The sequence below is a fragment of the Micrasema longulum genome, unplaced genomic scaffold, assembly GCF_059751315.1.
Source record: "Micrasema longulum isolate JH-2025_06_02 unplaced genomic scaffold, ASM5975131v1 h1tg001408l, whole genome shotgun sequence".
Lineage (NCBI taxonomy): Eukaryota > Metazoa > Arthropoda > Insecta > Trichoptera > Brachycentridae > Micrasema > Micrasema longulum.
The window spans coordinates 696003-717576 of NW_028278594.1; the positions used below are offsets into that span (position 1 = coordinate 696003).

A 21574-nucleotide genomic window follows, 5' to 3' on the forward strand; every position below is an offset into this window, starting at 1 on the left:
TCAAATAATGTACATTACATTTACATTTTACATTTTTTTTTGCACCACAACAGGCCAGGAGGCCTAATTACAGTGGTGAATTACATCACAGAGCACCCAGGCTTGAGAAAAATCACATTTTTAATTTTTGTGTTCTCACCGGGAATCGAACCCGGAACCTTCCGTGCGTGAGTCAAGCGTCTTGACCACTACACCACGGAGGCCGCCAATGTATGCATAAAGGAGTAATGGACGTACTGTGTCGCTTGTCAAAAATCTTCCATTGAATTTTTTCATGAAAAGGACATGACAATTCTATCTGTGGATGATTGGTGAAAATATTTTGAAAATAAATTTAACAAAATAAAGTGATGTAGGTATTATATATAAAGAAAAACACTCACCAGAAAATCAAATACACTGTGGCCTAACATTTCAAAAGCTATACACATGTGACCGTGGTACTCGAACCAATCCAGCATTTTCACACAGAGGCTGAAAAAAAAACAATAGTTAGTTTTACCAGATCAAAAATGCACCTCGCAAGAAATGCGTGAATTTCTGTTACATAAATAAATTTAAGAAAAATTATATGGAAGTTGCGTTATTATTTACTTTTCTTGTAATGTACAAGGTTTATATTTACTTCAAAGGGAGACGTTTACTCGTTCAATTCTAAAACAACGTTAATGTGAGGATCGAGTGGGATGTTTCGGCCATGAGAAACTTCTCTGCATTTGCTCTAATGACAAGGAAATCACAGAAACGTTGCCAGGAGAAGGCGGACGGTTGTCGTTCGTCAACAGACCTACCGATCCACTTGAAGAGTGTTTGGCATTTGGTGTCCTGCTATCATCGTATTACCTTAACTATATCTATCACAGATCAAATAATATGGTGAATCATTCCAACATAATATTTATCCAGACTTAAAAAGCAAATAAACAAACGAAAAAAAAGGAATAGGGAAGAGTAGTTGAAAAGTAGTCTTTTTGGCACTTTGTCAAAATTAAACAAAAACAAGTACCGAAATGTTTAAATTAAAATATTTGTATTATTCTGTGTACAAAAAATTGATTTAATCAAAAATTGGCAAAATATTTTAAGTGACATTTTCACAAAAAATTAAGGCAATCCAAATTTACAATAAATAATTATTATTTATCTCTGAATTTAAGCAGGTTGTGGTCCCGTGTAATGTTATTAAGTTACGGATCAAAGGTTCAAATCCCAGTCAACCACAAATTCCATTTTTCCAGCACAAAATGTTTACGATTAAACTTCAGGAAATGGTCTGAAAATTTAAATATTTGGGTAAAAATAATAAGTACGCAAATATTTATTTTATAAAACAAAATTGCATTAATTTCTTTTTTGTTGATCATATATTTTTCATGACATTCCTTCAAGAATAATGATGATCCTTCGCCCTAAATGTTTGTATGCAAATCTAGATAATTAGTGAAGTGAAAGAACTTACTGTTTACTCTCTGGGTCTAATTCTGCTAATTTCTCTAGGACAATAATTTCTAGTTTAGCTGCATCATAATACTTCTCAACATTCTTGATTATCTTCAGAGCCATAGTGTGATTCCTGCACAAGGAAAAATATAAACATATAAATATTAAAATAGTTTTAGTAAAAAAATTGAGATAATGTGTATTTAGGATACTATGATAGGTCTCACATTTAAAAAAAAAAACATTATTTACAAAGTTCCATGGAGATGAAACACAGTAATTTTCCAAATAAAGATGATAGTGTAAATGTTCTTCATGTTATCTTTTTCCAATATTCAGTTATAATTTTAAATAATAAACTCCAGAAAAGACGCAGAAGTAATTATAATATGATTATTTTATCAACAATAAATATATATATAGCAAGGACAAGGTGTCTATGAACCTGCCTTGTATTGCTATTAAAAATTTAATCAAAGCATTTCAATTTTATTTTTTAATCTCAAGATAATATTTATTAAAATCCATTTAATTAATTAAATACTAGGTAAAAAATATCTGCCTTGAAACAAATTACAGTTGAGTGTGTCTTTCTTAGTGATAATAATTTATAGTAAGTAGTAGATTACAGAAACTGTTTTATGGAAACAAAGTATCTATTATTATCATATTGTGTATCTAATAGTATCCTAGTTGTACTATAAAAATAAACCCAATTAAAAAATATAAAAAATATTTACTGGGATGGGCACTACTCTGTAAATCTATACAGTATTTCATTGCCAACATAAATATTTCCAACAACAATAAATGTCAAGAATTACCAATGTAACGAATTAAGAGCTTAAGTCTCTTTGTGACAGTAAAAATAATAGTACACATTAGGCAATTTAAGTTAAGATAACTGGATCACATTTTTTAAAAAAGGAATAACCCGCTAAGCCTTTATTTTAGAGGCTCGTCAGCAGGTAGGTAAGAGAGCATATGGATAACATTTTGTATAAATTTATTTATAAAAATAAAAATGAATGTCAGTTGACACACCCTGTTTTGAGCCAACCTGCAAAACTTCGAATGAATAATCTAGGAAAAAATCCTTGTCGTTTTTGTATAAATTATTATAGAAATAAAAGAAGAGTGATCCTTAAGTCCACAAATTTGGAATAACCAGTAAACGGGTTCCTGGCTTTCGTGATATCTTCGAGAAGTATCACTCGTCGTATATTTGCTATAATAGTTAACAATACACATCCACAGAGAATTTTCCCTAACAACTTGAATGGATTTGTGTGGTTAGTTTTTTACAATATAAATAAAATCAAAAATAAATTGTATATTATTTATATAATCCTGTTATTTCAAAAACAACAGAACAATAAACAGTGTAGACATAGATATCTTTAATATTTGAACTCATCATCATTCCCTTTCCGCACCTGATGGTGCATAGGGCACTGCATTGGTGCACCAATCGCAGCGTATCTTCATAATTTTTGTTACGTGGAGGTAAGATGATCAGTCTTACGCTTGGACTGTGAAATGTCCTAGTGTGAAAACACCATTTTGAATAAATATTTTCATGTCAACCATGTCGGGAAAAGAACCCAAGACCTCTTGCATGGTAGGCAAATGCGCTGACCACCACACCACGATGCCAACAATCTAAAATTTGAACTACTCTATTTTAATTTATATATTTTTAAATGCGAAAGTTGATGGATGCAGAAAAGGAGGAAGACTGAAAAAGACATGGCACGATCAAGTCCATCAAATACTTAAAGATGCACATGTCAAAAGTAGGAATAATCGGCGTGCGTGCATGAGAAAATGTATGAATGTAGAGAAAGCGAGGTCTGTATGCCAAGATTAGAGTGATATGGCGTTCTATCCTCTCTGCCTACCCCTACGGAAAAACAGCGTGATGGTTTGTTTGTTTTGTTTTTTTGTTTATTTTTTTTATTAATTTAATAAAAAAAACTGTCAATCTGATTATTATTTCAAATTATCGTAGAAAACATCCCATAAGGTGATTTCGTCTAAAAGGGCGCCATATAAATCACCATAAATAATAATAATAAAGGTATTGAGTTTTACAGTCTGACCATTTTAAAAATAATAAAAAGGCCACTTACGTCTCCAAATCATTCACTTCGACGACTTTTCCAAAAGTTCCCTCTCCCAGAGTAGTCAAGATTTTATCTGTAAGAGAACATTCCACATACATTATTTACTTGGCAAGTGGCAGATAACTTCATCCCAGAGGCACAGAGGGTTCTCGGTACAATAACTTGGTGACAGAACTGTCGAAAATATGACGAGAAATCGAACATCAAAGTTGTTGTTCTAAAACACACTGAAAGTGATTAATGGCAGTCTTTCTGGGTCGAATCTATTCTTGAGTAGAGAAGCAGAAATATCGAGTGTCGCATTAGTTATATCACCAAATTATTAATCAGATTATCATGGAATAATATCATTACCTCTGGTGTGAAGTATGCATAAGAGACAACATAGAACAAAGCGTGGAATGCTAATCACAAAAATATTCTGACATGATTGAATTATTTAACTTAGAGGGGGGGGCATCATTCTGACATTGACTAATTTATAAAAAATTAAACAATCAATATAATAATTAAAGAAATTAAAACTATCATACTTAAATTTAAACAAGTTTTTGAACAAACGAAATAATAATGTTAATCTCGAACAAGAAAAACAAAAATTATTTAAGTGGAACAAGATCATATTTGTTGGCGAGTTTTAAAATTGTTTCCCTATTACTTATCAACTGATTTACCCGCTTTATTAAGTTTATGTTTATAGTTTGAAAGAAACCATCAACACGACAATCTGTCAAATAAACAGCTGCAAAACAGGAAACAAAATGGCACTAGACAGAACAAATCACGGTACTGGTCTCTTACGATGCAATGGCCAATGGTTATACGTCCTTTTCAATATGGCATTTATGATTATGTTTCGAGACATTTGTTTAATTTTTGTGTGTTATTGATTATTTGTATTTTATAAATATTTATCTCAATTTGGTGAAGTCACGAACATCTGTCTCCCATTACGTATCCCGGCCAGTAGACGAGGTGGCCGTCCGTGTCATCCATGACCACTCTTCCTCGGGAGCTCTGTGGGCGGCGGGGCGGAGGCGGCGGGTCGGGAAGGGGGGCGGCAGGCGCGCGCAGGTCACGCGCAGGTCACGCGCAGGCACGCACAGGTCACGCGCAGGTCACGCACATCACATCACCAGCGCACAATACGAGGTCGAGCGAGAGTACCCAACAATCAAACAAGGGAACGGTTGCCCGTCAGACATGGCTAACACAATGTTTCATTCTTTCTAGTGGTGTCAAATGTGGAGTTAGAAAGAGTGAACTGCTACCAACGTAGCAAGTGTGAATCATTGTGGTGTGTGAATACACAATGATCAATGATCTAGGATATATGGATGACATTTAACAACAAAAATAGTAATTAAATGTAAAAACATTCTCCTTTGGTGTGAAAGTTGTAATCATTGTCTATGAGTGGTTTAGTATATTATGTATGTGTACAAAATAATATATTGAGTTGATAGGATGGTATTAGTAAAATGTGTCATAGATCTCATAATTTAAAGATAAATCATTCACATATTATTTTTATCAAAATATTGAATTCAATAAGTAACTAGGATGTAATCATCATTATGATGATAAAATAACAATTAATAGTAAATGAATTTGTCAAAAGTAATATCAAAAGCTTTTTTCCTACAGTCAGTAAAAATAAAGTTTTTGACATTTACATACTTCATGCAATCATCAATAATAATAAAAATAAACATTTGATGTACTGAATATAATTTTGATTTCATAATTTAACCTTTTACTTTCACACACATGCCTTCTTAGTTTATGTTTGGCAAAAAAATTTGATTGATAAAAGTTTACAAAAAAAATCATAACTTTTCCCACGTTAAGAAAAATACTATTTTGGATTTCATTTGAGTTAAATTTACGATCAACAGCATAATAATTTATACTAATAATCATTAAACACTAAGGCCCGGTTGCTTTATCATTAGTAATAGTTAAAAAATCATCGACATATTAATACATTAAAATAGAAAGTAATAGTAACAATTCTAAAATAAGATCTTTTTGTATGAAAAAATAAATACTTTTTCAAAACTTTAACCATTACATATGATTTTTAACTATAACTACAGATCAAACAACCTGGCCTTAAATCTGTCAAACTAACAATCATTCAAAGCATTCATAAAAAAGTATCAATCCTAAATATCCTACCAAAAGAGTGTACTTCCAAAATGGTCATTTTGAAGAATTGCATTAAGTAATGAATAAAAAATAAAAAAATAAACTAATCACTGACTTCTCACACGCGAAAACGCGAAAACGAAAGTAACTATCAAACAACACTCCACGGCCGATGTTCTCAGGTGACATCTCTGTTTATATTTGTGCGGCTACTGGAATTCGCGAAAATGGGTCAAGGCTGTACAGAACTATCCAAATAGTTCGCGGGAACTTAGGAACGGCGTAAATTACCTTAAAGAAATACCGCAACAGATTCATAAGGCAAAAGTTTTGAAAAAACATTTTGAAACGTCAACTCGGAACCTCGGGACAAACGAAAACACTAATCCCGAGTCACGATCGAAATAATATCGACCGCCGCTAGTCGAGCGGTCTGTCAAAACAAAGGTAACAATAACAATTCACCGTGCATTTTATCGTTGCAATTTTTCGCTCAGATTTGGTACGCATTGCGAGAGATAAAATTTCTAAATCACAGTATAAAATCGAATATCATATATAAAAAAAACATTTTCGCGTTTGGTAAAAATCCACTTACGGGCGGCGTATCCGCATTTAGATGTTTAGGACGTAAAGGGCGCGTGGCGGGCGGCGGCGGTGGGGGCGCTGAGGGCGCCGAGGGCGCGAGAGCAGGAGGCGGAGGCTCCGCTCTCCCGTACACCTCGTCCAGCGCCGAGTACTTCATGATGAGGCTCTGGATCTCCTTGCGCTTGGTCTCCCGCTCCAGCAGCGCGGGGTCGGCCGTGGGAGTGGCCTCGTCGTCCTCGCGGTACGCCACCTGCTGCTGCTGGCGCCGCGGCGGAGCCTCTCCCAGGTCCACGTCGCAGAGCCGCATCTGGCGCAGCCGCTCGGAAGTGGAGCTCTCCCCGGCTCGGGCGCTGCGCCCCGCGCGGACCCTATACACGCTGTCGCGGTCCTTGCCCCGCGGCTGGTCCTCCCTCTCGGAGCGGCGCTGCTTGCGGCACTGGAAGGGGGTTTTGTCTCTCGTTTTCTCGCGCGGGGCGGCCGGACTCACGTACGGGTACATCTTCTCCCCGAAGACGGCCGTAGTCAAGCTCCTCACGAGTCCCCTGGGCGCGGACGGCTCCAGAGTCCGGTCGCGATCGTCCTTTTCCTTTTCTTTCTGCTCTTTCTTCCTGTGAGCGACCTCGTCCAGCACCGCCGAGTACTTGTCCTCCAGGCGACTCCGCGTAGAGCCCAGCGCCGGGGAGCTCGGCCTGGCCCTCTCGGGCTCCCGCTCCCGGGCCGCGAGGCGGGCGGCGCCGGCCGCGGGCGGCGACGGCCTGACGCGAGCCGGGGTGGAGGCGAAAGAAGACAGCGCGGGTCGAACATCTTCCGTTCGGGACCTTATCTTGAGAGCCGCGCTGCTCGAAGCCGGCTCTCGACTTCTTTTGGAGGAGCTGGAATGAGGCAAGAGTGTCGACTTCTCGTCAATCCGAAGTCTGTCATTAACGGAAGAGTAGAAATTCGGTCTATCTTCGTACTTCCTCTCGTTCTCGTATCTCTTAACGCTGTTTAAAACTGAGTCTTTTTTCTCTTTGAGTAATTTGAGATCTTCGTAAGTCGACTTGGAGACGGGAGAGAAAAAGGATAGGTTCGCGTTACGATCGGGCTTCTCCGAGGGGACGCGCCGCGTGAGGCGGTGCAGGAGACTGGAGCAGCTGTCGGACAGGAGCTGCGTGACGGAGGCCGTGGAGGCGCGCGCGTAGCGGTGCCTGCGCGCGGAGCTCGCCGGCGGGGCGAGGCGCCCGCCCTCCGGAGCGCGGGAACTCATGCCCGGAGCGAGCTTCTCACTATCGCGGAAAAATCCCGAGTGGAAAACCATCTGGCGCGGGAAGTCTCTCGCTGTGCGGCTGGCGCGTGCCGGCGGGGCCTCCCTAGCGCCTGCAGGCCAGGAGGCCAGGGATGGAACTAAAGATACCGGCCGGGCCGCCAGGTGCGGCGGGGAGGGGGGCCGCGGGGGAGCGGGCGCTGCCAAATATCGCGCCACTATAAATACCAGCAGCGCGCGGAGGAGCGGAGGAGGAACGCCTCTGGCTCTGGCTGCCGATACCGGTAGATCCATTCATCGTCGATGAAAACGTACCGTTAAACGTTCCCGCTCTCAAATTTATTTACAAATCTCAATCGATTACATTTTTTTTATAAAAAAAAAAAACAACCGTAAACGGGAAAACATTTCCATGAAGAAAATTTGACAAGCTTGCCCACACAGCAAAAAGGAAAAATAAAATATTAATGTCCTTATTTGTTGAAACAATTCATTTGGGTCGATATTGTAAATCTATGCCGGTTATTCATTTTCTTCGACTGCCGCTTCGCCAGCTATTCCTGGCGTCCGCGAAGTATTTTAAAGTGGCCTTTCGCGGAGAGTAATCCCCACGGATTGGCGAGAGCGCGTCGGATAATCGAGAGTTCAGCAGTTACCTGTATAGGCATAGTGCAGTACACTGTACAGTCGCCGCTGTATACACCGTGCACCAGATTGCGCAATACAATCGTGTGACATAATGTCTAGCGAACCGATACATAGCGCGTCGATGTCCCTTGCCTAGTACTAGTACTCGTACTCGTGAAACCGAGATCGGGCCCTCCGGAAGTTATTGTGTACTATCTATACTATTGCTTAAGGGCTTATTTATGCCATTTGAAAGACTACAGAGCAACAAAATGATACATTCAGTGTTATCTTAAATAAATGATTTATTTTACACCACAACAGCCCAGTGCCTCGATTATGAACGCTATCTTCATCTGTATATATCGAGACGGTATACTTAACTTCTGTACTATCGGTATCTTACCTCGATATGTTCAACCTACTTGTCATATCGACATCATATGCTCGAAACAAGCCAATGTAATGACCGCAATCAATTAGTCCGCGTTCCTTACGTCATTAACATTTAAAATAGTTCTCATTTATATTTTAAATAGGCTTCTGTGATAAAAAGTGCTCACTTCAAAGCGATTATAATTTTTAATAAATCCCTATTTAAGCAAAACTGCTCGCTTGAACATGAATTTTGCATGACTTTTGGAAATCACATGGACGGTACGCTGAACGATTGTCTGTATGTATCTACCGATGGACTACAAAGCCGGCTCCTATAACGTCTCGATACATACACTCGGAAAGATAGTAAAACAAATGGAAAAAATAAAATAACCAATTATTTTTTTAGAGTTCTTTCTGACGCATAAAATCTGTGTCTGACGCCTAGATACTCTTATTTGTTAATAGGAGAGAACCTAGCGACATTATTTTCACATCAAGGCGTTCGTTTTATTTAAGTGACAGTTATGTCGGAATTTCATTCGACTTCAAAACTTACTTATTTCTCTCTCATATTTTTAACAGGCTTTAAAGGAAATAGATTTTAACATTTGTAACACTTTAACAATAGCTGTACATTTTAGTGAACAAATTGATTCGGATACGATTGATCGTCAACACTATATTAGCGTTATCTTGGCTTGGGGTATCCTCTCAACCTTATCATGACATGCGGTAGCTTTATTTCTGAACTGTTCCTGGTGAAGAATGATTGACATCGCACCCGGTAGGCTAATGTGCCCGAATATTGCATGAGCTCGGCTAGTCATAACTAACGCGGAAAGAAAATTAAAGCATTTGTCTTATTTTACTTAGAAAACTGAACAGGGTAAAAGTCCTTAAATATAAAAGTACCTTGAAGTATAAAATAAGGTCAATAATTGTACCTACACTTAAGATAATATTTAGTTTTATATAAATTATCCTTACACTGAATAATATTCACAAGTCTGAAGATGCCCTTTAGAGAGTGAAAGCGCTAATTGGTCAAATAAATAAGTGGAAGTGGAAGTGTAACAAGTATTTTAAAATTAATAACTTATATGTAAATATAAGTAATAACATCATTACAATGGAATTCCATCAAGAATTGTCAATAAATATTTTTTTTTTTAAATAATTGTAAATATGATTCTGCTATTAAATTAAATTATTTTTATAAAGCGGTCAACATTTATTGATTAGTTTATTTGTTTATTTAATTTATTATGGTATAATAATCACAATTTGTTATGTTTAGATATTGTTCATAAATTATTAAAGACAACATGAATAAGAAACTTCAGCCCTACGGGAAATCGGTTAGAAAAAATGGTTTCTTGAGCGCGGTAAAAATAAGAGCATTAAATCGTACGGCAGTTTCTTAAAAATGTACGAAAAAAATAATAAAAACGAACTACTTTGAACGGCGTCACTGGTTCATATTAATCAACCAATGATAAGAGAGCTGTGAAAGATTGACCGTCAACGGACCAATAGGCAGAACTGGCCGAGAAGACAGAAGAGAACTTGAGACGTCACATGCTGAGTAATTTCAGAAATACAAAACTTTAAAAATCATAACGCTGATAATACGATAAATAAAAAAAGAATGAAAAAAATTAGCTTAGTTAACTTAATTATCTATAAACAAATAGATAAAATAAAAAAAAAAACACTCAACCATTAAAACAACACAACATTACGAGGAATATGAAGGAAAATGAAGCATTGATTTAAGAGGGGGATTCATTTCTCGACCATTAAATAATACATAATAAAGCCTAAATACAGTCTTTACCGCAGGAGGCAAAAGTAGCAGTTCGCAATGAAGTTCTGGCGCCGACTCTAATGTATGGGAGCGGAGTAAGGAATTGGAAAAATAATTATAAAAGTAGGCTGAATGCTGTCGAAATGCGATCTCTCAGGCAAATGGGTATTAAAAATATGTATGATAGGTGCACAAATGTCGAGATTCGTGCACCATGTAATGCTGAGACTTGCATTATCGACAAAATCAAGAAAGGGGCGCTGCGTTGGTTTGGCCATGTAGAGCGAATGGGCAGCGAAAGAACGGATAAAAGGATCTACGATGCGAATGTTGATGAATGCAGAAAACGAGGGAGACCGAGAAAGACATGGCACGATCAAATCCAACAAACACTCGAAGATGGACATGTCAAGAGTAGGAATAATCGGCGTGAGCGCATGAGAAGACGTATGAATGCAGAGGAAGCGAAGTCTCCTACCCCTACGGGGAAACAGCGTGATGGTTTGTTGTTGTTCTAAATACAGTATTTTTCTATTATAAAAATAAAACTTTGTTATCAGTGTTACACAATTTTATTATTTTACAAGAACACAACTATAGTTTCGGGAGAGCACTCCTCCCATCGACGGGTGATATAAAACTAATATAATAAACACAGAATATTGTTCACAATGTCATAGAATCTAAACAAAAAATAAACAAATTAATCAGTGAAACTTAAGAGCCGGGAGGTTTTTTTCCGTAACACTGATAACAAAGTTTAATTTTTATAATACTTTATAATGAAGTGTTACTAAGTGAATCCGATTCAATTAAAAACAGTATTTTTCAATTATTTGTTGATAAATTCGTATAAACCATTTTTAGCTATGCGTCGATCGGTATTAAGGTAGCTATCTAAACATCGGGACTTATACTAACTTAGAATCACTCGCGATAGTATTTATACTACAAAATATTGTAAGAAAAGAACAATATTTTTCTCCTACAAAGTATAAAATGAAAAATATATATAAAGTTTTCTTTAAGTGCCTTAAGTAGGCCTCTTAGTTGAAATTAGTGAATACAGTGAAAATTACAATGATGATAATAAAATATTCAATATGCGGAAAGGCAGACATGTTTTTTTTTCCTTTTGATGAGTCTGTTCTTTGTATGGTTGGAAGATATTGCCCGTCACGTGCGCATATATATTTTTTTGTATTTGAGGTTTAAAAGTTTAAGGGGGGGGGGGGGTTAGCAAACAGGAAAAAGATAACGGAAAACAGATAGTATAAATATTTCCATTGTTATTTATTGAAATTTTGTGGGCATTTTCTATTTGTCGTAAATGACTGTTAGAAAATGGAAACAAGTTGTGACATGATTATTGGACCACATTTGTCTATTTAGATATTTATGGAGATGGAGATGCAAATAATAATGTTACACAGTGTGTAAAGTGGCCACTTAAACCAGCCATTGACAGGTTATAAGCCCTGTCAATGCCTAGACTTCCATATTCCCTTCATTGAGGTATTCTCCATCCATGATGTAATTTGTTAATCTTAACGACTCCCGAGGGGGTGAAATCCAGTCTCTTGTCTACAAACATTTGGACAAACTCAAATATTGTTATAAAACCAACTGGTCCACGAAAAAGTTTAAACATTGGAAAATTGTTTTTAGGCGTTGCCTAGTATGTGAAATAATTCAGTCAAATGAATCTTTACACAACAATAAAGGTTTTAGCTCTTTAACTTCACTTAAATCAACAAATTGAAGAATTGAAGAAATATGGATGTTCAAACACAGGCAAAATGTTGAATGTTACAGTGTGTAAAGTGGCCACTTAAACCAGCTATTGACATTGATTGCTCAATGTATTATTATTGCGTTTTTTAAAATTATTTTTATTAGTAACTTTTTTAAATCATTCTTATGTTGTTGAAATTCCATTTGTCGATGCGTTTTGAAGCTGCAAGACTTTTTGTGATGATAGCTACGAGTATCATATTTTTTTAAATCATATTATGTAAATGTTATCAACTATCAAATATCTAAATTTAGTAAATGGGGTCTAGAATTTCAACCGTCCATGCGCTCAGTAGCTGCAAGACTTATTGCTATTTAACTTCTAATTTTATAAATCTGCTTTTTATTTCGTTTTAAAATATCACTTAAACTCTAAACTTCATTGTCAAATAAAAAATTTAAAATGTAAATTGGGGCTAGATTTCTTATTGTCCATGCGCTCTGTAGCTGCAAGACGTTCTGTTATCTAGCTCATATATATCATAATTGGAGACGAGGAACTAGAATCCCAACCGTCCATGCGCTCTGTAGATGCAAGCCGTGTTGAGATATTTATTTATTGTACAGCGCCCTTGAGGTGATTTTCACAAAAATGGCGCTATATAAATTATCCAAACATTATTATTATTATTGACGGGTCATAAGCTCTGTAAATAGCTAGACTTCGATATTCCCTTCATTAAGGTATACTCCATCCCTGTTGTAATTTGTCAATATTAATGGGTATTAGGAGAAAGGATAAATTCAGAATATTGGTCGCTTTTAGATTGTATAGTGTCACCACTCGATACAAGGTGCGTCCGCCCCCGTAATATTACGCTCCACAATACGCAGGGACTACATTGGGAACTTACGCCTACTGAGTTACTGTGGCCATTCTGGCACCACAACCATATGGGCGATCTGATTAGAGAAGAACTGGAATTATATGAGCTTCGTAGTGGGGACATCCCATTGTAGCTGGTGGAACATTGATTTGATTCCAGAATATTGACCAACTTTGAGTTGTAACTGTGCCATCTAGATTTTTTTTTTAAAACAAGATAAATTTTATTTGACTGCTTTCAAGAAAAGGCCAAAGAGTGACTACGTTCCGTGTGATTATTATAAGAAGGAATGTGGATTGGTGGGACATTGGAAAATTCCACTCTCCTAGCATTGTGCATTTGAAGACGAATTGAAATAAATTTATAAAATAAAGACATTTAACTATATTTCATCATTAAATTAAAGGTGATAAATGGAAATTCATGTCATTTTCCTACTTTAAATGGAATGTTCGTGGCAGAATAAAAATAAGAATTTTATTATAATAAAAGCAACTTTGTTTTTAACCACCGACCGGTTTCAAAGATAAACAAGCTTCTTTCCCAAGGTTTACTCAATCAATGAATTCATTCTTATTTTATTTTATATTATCAGTATGCTGCCAATGAAACAAATAAACAAAGTCTTTTTTCTTGAAATTATGGTAATGCGAGCTGCATGCGTTCGAATCTAGGCAGGAGTGGACTAAAAGAAATATAGTTTAAAATAAATAAAACAACTTTATTTGTTTGGTTATTTATTTATTTTTTCTTATGATTCGCTTTTTTAAATTCTAAGATATCCAAGTTCTCACATTACCATCCTTTCGAGAAAAAAAGACTTGATTTATTTGTTTCATGGGTAGCATACTGATAACATAAAATAAAATAGAAAATAATTCATTAGTTGAGTAAACCTTGAGAAAGAAGCTTGTTTAGCTTAGAAGCCAGTCGATGGAAAAAAAATTGTGGTTAAAAACAAAGTTGTTTTATTTATTTTATTATAATGAATAACCACAAAGTTAGTGCTTCATATATAAATTTTATTAAAAAAAAACAACTTTGTTTTAAAACTTTTTTTTTCTACCGACCGGTTTCAAAGCTATACAAGCTTCTTTATAAAGGTATACTTAACTAATACTAAAAAAAAATTAGTTAAAATAAAAGTTGTTTTAATTTATTTTATTTTATGATCGTGTTTAATTTGCGAAGGAATCGTAAACAGGCTTTATATACCAAACGTCAACTTGACATCGGGCGAAGTTTACACGGAAAACGAAAAAGACGCAAATACGAAGTTGTCACCGCTGAATATATATTTTATGAGGCAATGAATAATCGTGTTCCCTTCGCTATTTGAAAGTTCTGCGCAACAAACTCTTGGCAAGGGAGCCATCTAGTGACTAAAGCTCTCCTCAGCTGTAGGAGAGGACAACATGACCGCGACTATTGTTTATGCACTGCAAAAAGCTATAAGCGCTCACGTAAATAATACGTCACAGGTATATTTTGCGAGATGGCTGATGGTGGTAGGCAAAAAAAAGAAGTGATTATATAAATTTGTATACCGTACATTAAGGGTTAGCAGCTAAAACTAGGCGCTTTTAGGGGTTTTTGGATGGTTCTAACTCTAATAAAAAATATTTTAAAAAGCGAACGATAGAGATACGCCAATGGTAGATATCTACGCCACAGTGCCACAATCCAGGGAGAAAATACTGGAATACGTTTGTATGAAGAAAAGTCAGACCGCGCATCCTCTTAATGTGCTAGTGCCTGTCGGTGAACCAAGTATACATACAAATTTCGTTTGTATTTGCACGCACACTAGTTTTTATTAGAAACTTTCTGTCACCTACGCATAAACAAAGGCTATTAAAGATTCTAAAGCACTGAATGTAACATTGTTCATATTATACCAACCAGCTTACACAGAGACACTAAAGGAATTTATAAACAAGCAATCTTTCAAAATGACCATGATGATTAGTGAAATTCTGAAGCGAGTTAAGAGCAATTGTTTTTTTCAATCTGTAAACCTATAAATTTAATTTATGACCAATATGAACGTCTTGTCTAGTTTAAAGGGTTCGTGAAATACTTAATAAATAATACCAGGAAACAAATGACAGACAGACAAACAGACAAAATCAGTGTCAGAGGTTATCTCTCGGACATAATAAAAAAGAACTTTTATTAAACATTTCCAACTCACGCGACAAGCAACTGATTCATTCGTGACATTGAATGTTATTCAGACCTGTGGAATCGGCAAATCCGATGATTTGTGAAGATCCTCTTCTTCGGGATTAAATACTGCATCAGCCATGGAACTGAGTGCCTTCAACAAGTACTCCCACTTGTAACCCTTATCATCGAGGACTTTCAAGAACCGTCGTAATGCCGGTAGAGCTGAACCGATGAGGCTCGCATATCCCAAACCAATTGTGCTTAAGTGAGCCATAACTGAACTGTCAACTTGCTGTTCGGGTTGCGTGTCTCGATCATCGCGATAATCTTCCTGGATATTCCCGAGCCTCAATATGTTTGCATTTTCATCGAAGACGTCCGAGCGCGTCTGGGAATGATCCCGTGATGTTGATTCATGTTTCTGAATTTTTCTTTTCTCAGTAATTTCGTTAGTGTCTGATGGCGTCCCGCTGGCGCATATATTGCAAGAGGCGGAGGAACACATGCTGATGGATGCTTTCTGTGAAATACAGTCACTTTCCCAAAATGCACTCGGTCTAGACCACAGGTACAACATACGATGCACACACCAGAAAGGAAATAACATGATGCAATGACTGGCTGGGGAAATTAACTCTTAATTCACGTTAACGTGAATACTGATACACACGACATGAACAGATTTTTATTAATCAACACTTTATCACAATTAAACTAACATCTGAGAAGTGGCCAACGAAAAGTGCATTGGCACCAGTCCATTAGAGCGGGTATCGTGTTTACAAATTCAGCAGTTTTTTGCGTCGCCTTTGCACTTCAGGACACATTGTTTGCGGTTATAAAGGTTACAATAAAAATTGAAAAAAATATAGATGCTAACAGGGCGAATAATGATCGACGAATGTCGAGTGAAGACACTTAACTGAACCGTAACTGATAAGGCAACTCTCGTGAAACTCGCGTGTTACTCAACACAATGATCCACTGACACTGGTGACCGGTCACCGGCCACCGGCCACCGGTCACGGAACTGACGAGCCACCGAGGTAATCGGCTTTGGCCGAGCACTCACTCATTTGCGGTGAAGCCGACGCAATGCAAGACCGTATATGAAAGATAAAGAGTTTTAGTGCATAGCGTAGAATGCGTAATAAGGGTCTCGAGTGTCGACTATCCCTTCGGGAAGAAAGAAGTTGACCGAGGAGTCCAGGAAGTTACTCGAGGTTAAAACAAAAAATCAAAGTGCGCGACCGAATGACAAATAAGCGGTGCATCTCAAAAGTTAACAAGATATTTAAAATTAGCGGCTGCATCGCAGTCTAAGCGCTTGGTAAAGTAAATTTACTCTAGTCTACGGAACAAAGCATAAATTGATTAAGGTGTTCACTAAACTTTCCACTGAAGTAAATATTTACATTGGTCGTGGTTTGTTTCTTAAGTACAAAGTAACACTACGTTTGTTCCGAGATGTTTTCATATAAGATAAATAAACTACAGATAGTTATAATGATAAACACGAACACACTAACGATGCTGCAAACTCGCATCTTCCGAGTTGATATTCATATCACAGCTATGTGTAGATTGTGTAGGTGAAAAGTTACTCGCGATAAGCGAACCATACATCATTGATGAGTCTATCGCCGATGAGATTATATTATTTCGTAATCACAAACGATAAATTAATGAACTCGGTTACATCATATCTACAACTCATTCAGTTTTCCCTGAAACTTCAGGCAAGCTGCAAGATGCTGCTGCCTTATTAGAATCCATTTATGGTGAAGTACCTTCGCGCCAGATAGGCAGAAAACGTGATCAGAGCTAACTAAAATATCATATACGAAGCTAAGGTTTGAGGACCAGTTAGAAATATGGAGCTCATAAAATTACTAACGAGAAACTGAAAATAGTACAGGTTTTAGTTTGTATTTGACTACAGCATCATCATCATTCCCTTTCCGCACCTAATGGTGCACAGGGCACTGCATTGGAACACCGATCGCAGCGTATCTTGATAATTTTTTTGTTACATGAAAATAAGATGATCTGTCGTACGCTTCAGGTACCAGTCCACGGACTATGAAATATTCTGGTGTGAATACACCCTTTTAAATAAATATTTCATATCAACCGTGTCGGGAATCGAACCAGAGACCTCTTGTTTGGTAGGCAAAAGCGCTGACCATTACACCACGAGGCCGACATTTGCCCTTTTTTTATATTTTATTATTCATTATTATTTTCATTAAAATTATTTTATTACTGACATGAAAACATATTTACAAGTCTGGCACGGTATATGAAACTTTTATAATGAACTTTTAAAAAATATTCAGGCCTCCTAGTAAGAAATAACGACATTATTTGTTTAATAAATCAACTATTACGATTCTAGCATAACAAATAAGAACTGACACCAAGTTTGTATCAGATTCCATCACATTACGGAAGTAAACTTTATATTTATAAATATTTTTTACTTCCTACAATAATACCATTACCTGACCCTCGATCATGAATAGATAAAATAAAATGACATGTCAAGAGATCTGATTATAATCGACTTAAATTTTGGTTATGTAATTTCTGAAAATAAATTATTTTACATTATAACTTTATGGTGTGTTTATTGAATTATTTTAATAAAGCTATAAAATAACACAGCTTCCACATTTTTTTGTTCGCACCACAACAGGCCTCGAGGCACAATTACAGTGGTGAACTACAACACAGTGGACCCAGGCTTGTGAAAAATCACATTTAATTTTTGTGTTTTCATCGGGAATCGAAGCCAGAAACTTTCGTGTGTGAGTCAAGTATCTTAACCACTTCACCACGGAGGCCACCTATAAACTTATATAACAATACACAATATTGTTTATATAAAAACTACTAAAGCATCGATTTCGATAACCCTACAGTGCGTTTGCATTCACATAAATTTAATATCATATTACTTGTTAACTTATCGATAATATTATCTGACCAAGTAAATATGATGTGATGCAACACGTTAACGAAACGTGAGACGGACGTACATCATACACCGTTACAGCCGATAAAATCCCACGTAAATCTGATTTACCTAGCAAAGACACGAAACTTAATACTTTTACCCTAATTATGCAAGATAATCTAATAGATTATTATTTCTGTCGTTTGCTAAAGGGATAACGGAACATAGATTATTAGTTAATTACTAATTAAATCAATATTGTCAACATCGATCAAGGCAAATAAGTTTTCAAAACGAAATGTTGGTTTGGATTCGCATCTTAATTTTGGATCCGAATAACAAACAAACCTTGCCAAAGGAACAATAATCAACTTTATGCTTTTATTTTGGTAAATGTCTTTTCAATGAATTACGCGGTTAAAGATCATAATATGTAATTATTTGGTTATATGACGTTATTTTTACATCGTAATATACGAGCCAATTATTTCTTGATAAATTGGCGAAGTCAACGGTGATTTAAAATAAAAACTAATGGTCAAATGCTCGAAAATAAACAAGGAAAATGGGGAAATCTAGCCAAATCAATGAATCACCGGTATTTGCGGCGGTATAGAAATTCTGATACTCGAAGGAATATAAAATTCAACAAAACCTTCGGATGATTTAACAAAGGTTAAATTATTTTCACACGGAATAGTATCAGAATGCTCTAATGATGTATTGAAGTTAAGAAATATTAACATTTTTGGAAATTCTATTAATTTTGTTCGTGAAAATACAACTAAGCGCACAAAATAAGTTTATAGCGAACGTATTTTACAACATTTTTCACGTGATTATTAGACGAGAAATAAAATCGCCGAATGACGTCAAAATAAAATAAAAATCTCCGAAAGAAAATTGAAGCTAGCTCAACACTAAAAAAATCATTTAAAATTGACGCACTGGTATTGTCAGCCTTATTTTGATTTAAATGAAATTTTAAAGATATGGTTATATAAACGAAGTACATAGAGCGCTGTTGCGAACGTAGATCTTCATGTAAAGTAATAAATTGACTCCAATTGACTCAGTCAATCGAAATGATTGTAACAGACCAATCAAGTCATATTACAACGGCTTTATAGTCTAGTACAAACTAGTGGATAACTAAAGTGAATTATTCTAAGTGTACCTATTGCTTAGGACAAAAACTCGGGACTTTGAATAACCGTTAGGAAAATTCTTGGTCAGCCAAGAATACTTAGTTATGTTTACAAACATCATTCTCTAAATATAACAAGCTCATTTTTTTTCCTTCAATCTTGATAAACAGAAACAGCTGAAGCATTTTCTACAACTAATAAAAGAATCGACTGTTGGCAAACTGCGAGTATACAGCGGTCAAGAAAACAAAAGAAAATATTTCAAATCACGCTTGTTATAAGAAACTTACATGGAAGAAGGTTCGCTGACACGATAAATTACTTAAGGCAAATTAAAAAGAAGACGTAAAAGTACTTAATTGATTAGTCAACAAAACATTTCCGATAGGTAACGCATATTCTAGGATAAGTAAAAAGGAAAAAAAAATGACTAAGGAGACGTTAAATCTCGTGTGGCTATGAAGTCACGTAAGTCTACATATAATATAAGACTTGATTTATTTTTTTTAAATAATGCAGTCTTTTTTTTCTATAACGGGTCTAAAAATTATATTGATATTTTTACAAATTATGGAAAACAGATTTTTTAGAAGTAGGTACAGGGTATATGTAATTTCTTTATTTTTAAATACATTTATTTCAATATATCTCGTCTTATGTGTAGCAAAGTTTTTTAAGAGTTAAAAGAAGCCCGTGACCTGCCCGTGTCCTGACTCCTGACAGGCATGAAGATAAACGATGAAGCATAAAATATAAGTTATGAAAAATTCTCAAAGAGTTTTCGTAAAAATTTTCACAGAAAACATATTTAAGAAATAAAAATCAGATGCACTCAGAATCACAGATGAAATCAGAATTTCTGCGTTCAATTCAGCGGCGGGTATCCAAAAATATCTTATAATGTTTGTAAATAACCGATGAATTCGGATAGGATTAAACTAAGGCGAATATCGGTATGGTTGAGAAACGTCACTTAAAAAAATAGATGGGAGCTTTTTCTTGGTGTGTTCACTTGCGTAAAATAACACAACACATTCGCAAGAGCCCGAGATCCATACGTCATCACACCTCGTCGTGGTCATTTCATCTGGCAAGTGGCCGAGATATTCCCACCATCTCGCCAACATTAGAATGCGCGGGGTATTAAGTTGTTATTAAGCCACCGTCCGCACTGTTATTTCTGCTCCATCATTTGCCCTGTACTGGTACCGGTCTTCATTTTATGTTCGACATTCAATAAAACTACATAAATCGTCTTCTGAGTACAATAATAGTGACGAAACTCTGAAAGTTAGAATTGGGTTGAGAACGCCAAAGGGTTTTCAAAAAAAAAAACAAAAAGCTAATTCAATCCGTTTTCGCTCTCTTTTTCATTGGAACGTACAGTAAAAAAAATCGAAAAAAAAACTAAACTTTGTAGTTTAGTCAGTATTGTTATCAGCAGATGATATTATTATTAATTTGTAAAGTACATTTTTTATTTTTCGCATGTGTCGATAAGAATAAAAAACTTTTTTCAATGACTACTTAGAATCTATAAACATATTCTTTTGAACAGACCAAAGGACTTGACATTTTCCAAATGTTTTTGTTGACGCGATATTGAAGGATTGGACTATTTTTGTATGCGTCGATAAATAAAATAATTCATTTGAAAAAAAAATGCATTTTTGGTTCAAAAAAAGAGAACCTAATTTGAAGAAACGTTGATTCTTATGTTTGTTTTTAAACACATAGCCGAGAACTTTTGCATACGAAAGAAATGTGGACAAAGAGAATTAATTTTATAAAACTGGTGCATATTGGAGAGCTGAACGAAAACTAAAAATACCGATGACAGCATTGAGATGAAGCGAAAAAAATTACCACTGGATGGGAAATAGGTCTGAGTAAGTCGTTCGGAAAACCAAAGCGAACCGATCTTCAGAAAGGCGGCAAAAAAAATATAGTCAAGAGGTATTTTTAGACGAATAAAAACTCAGAAATGTCGCAAACGCCTTCGCACTGAAGATACTTTCATGTAATCCCATAATTTTACAGCTTGTTAACATTGATTTATTCAAAGACGTCAACTTTATTATGTACATAGATACGTATCGATTGATTGGAATTTGGGATAACATGATGAAAGTTTATGTTTATTTTAGGGGTTTATTAGAAAAACGGCAATCGTATAGAAATAATACTAAGTCAAAATACTTTTAAATCAAAAAGCGTATGTTTCCAGAGTGTTTAATCATTAAAGTGTCTTTAAATCAGCGGGACTGCGGTGCAAAGTTGGCAACACGCGCATAAAGAATTAGTATTGATACTT

The 21574-nt window shown here is 35.9% G+C and overlaps 1 protein-coding gene and 1 long non-coding RNA gene across 12 annotated transcripts in view; one reads left to right on the plus strand and one right to left on the minus strand.

Moving 5' to 3' along the window:
• The window catches only part of LOC148275525 (dual specificity protein kinase CLK2-like), a 38064-nt gene that overhangs the window by 9436 nt on the left and 7054 nt on the right, over positions 1-21574 (minus strand). For 4 of the 11 annotated variants that reach the window (XM_088235600.1, XM_088235602.1, XM_088235599.1 and 1 more), the window contains exons 1-5: positions 6316-7690; positions 4505-4583; positions 3573-3639; positions 1460-1573; positions 384-474 (exon numbers count right to left, since the gene is read on the minus strand). In XM_088235600.1, coding sequence (XP_088091726.1) covers positions 384-474; positions 1460-1573; positions 3573-3639; positions 4505-4583; positions 6316-7602 — 1638 coding nt within the window. In that variant the 5' untranslated portion in view covers positions 7603-7690. Of the gene's footprint in view, positions 1-383; positions 475-1459; positions 1574-3572; positions 3640-4504; positions 4584-6315; positions 7691-15223; positions 17262-21574 lie in introns of those variants that run through there. The other 7 variants (XM_088235596.1, XM_088235598.1, XM_088235595.1 and 4 more) reach the window with 4 other exon arrangements.
• Positions 11486-13471, plus strand: LOC148275526 (uncharacterized). The gene is made up of 2 exons (XR_015824008.1): positions 11486-11797; positions 12179-13471. It is a non-coding gene; the product is annotated as an uncharacterized LOC148275526 (long non-coding RNA).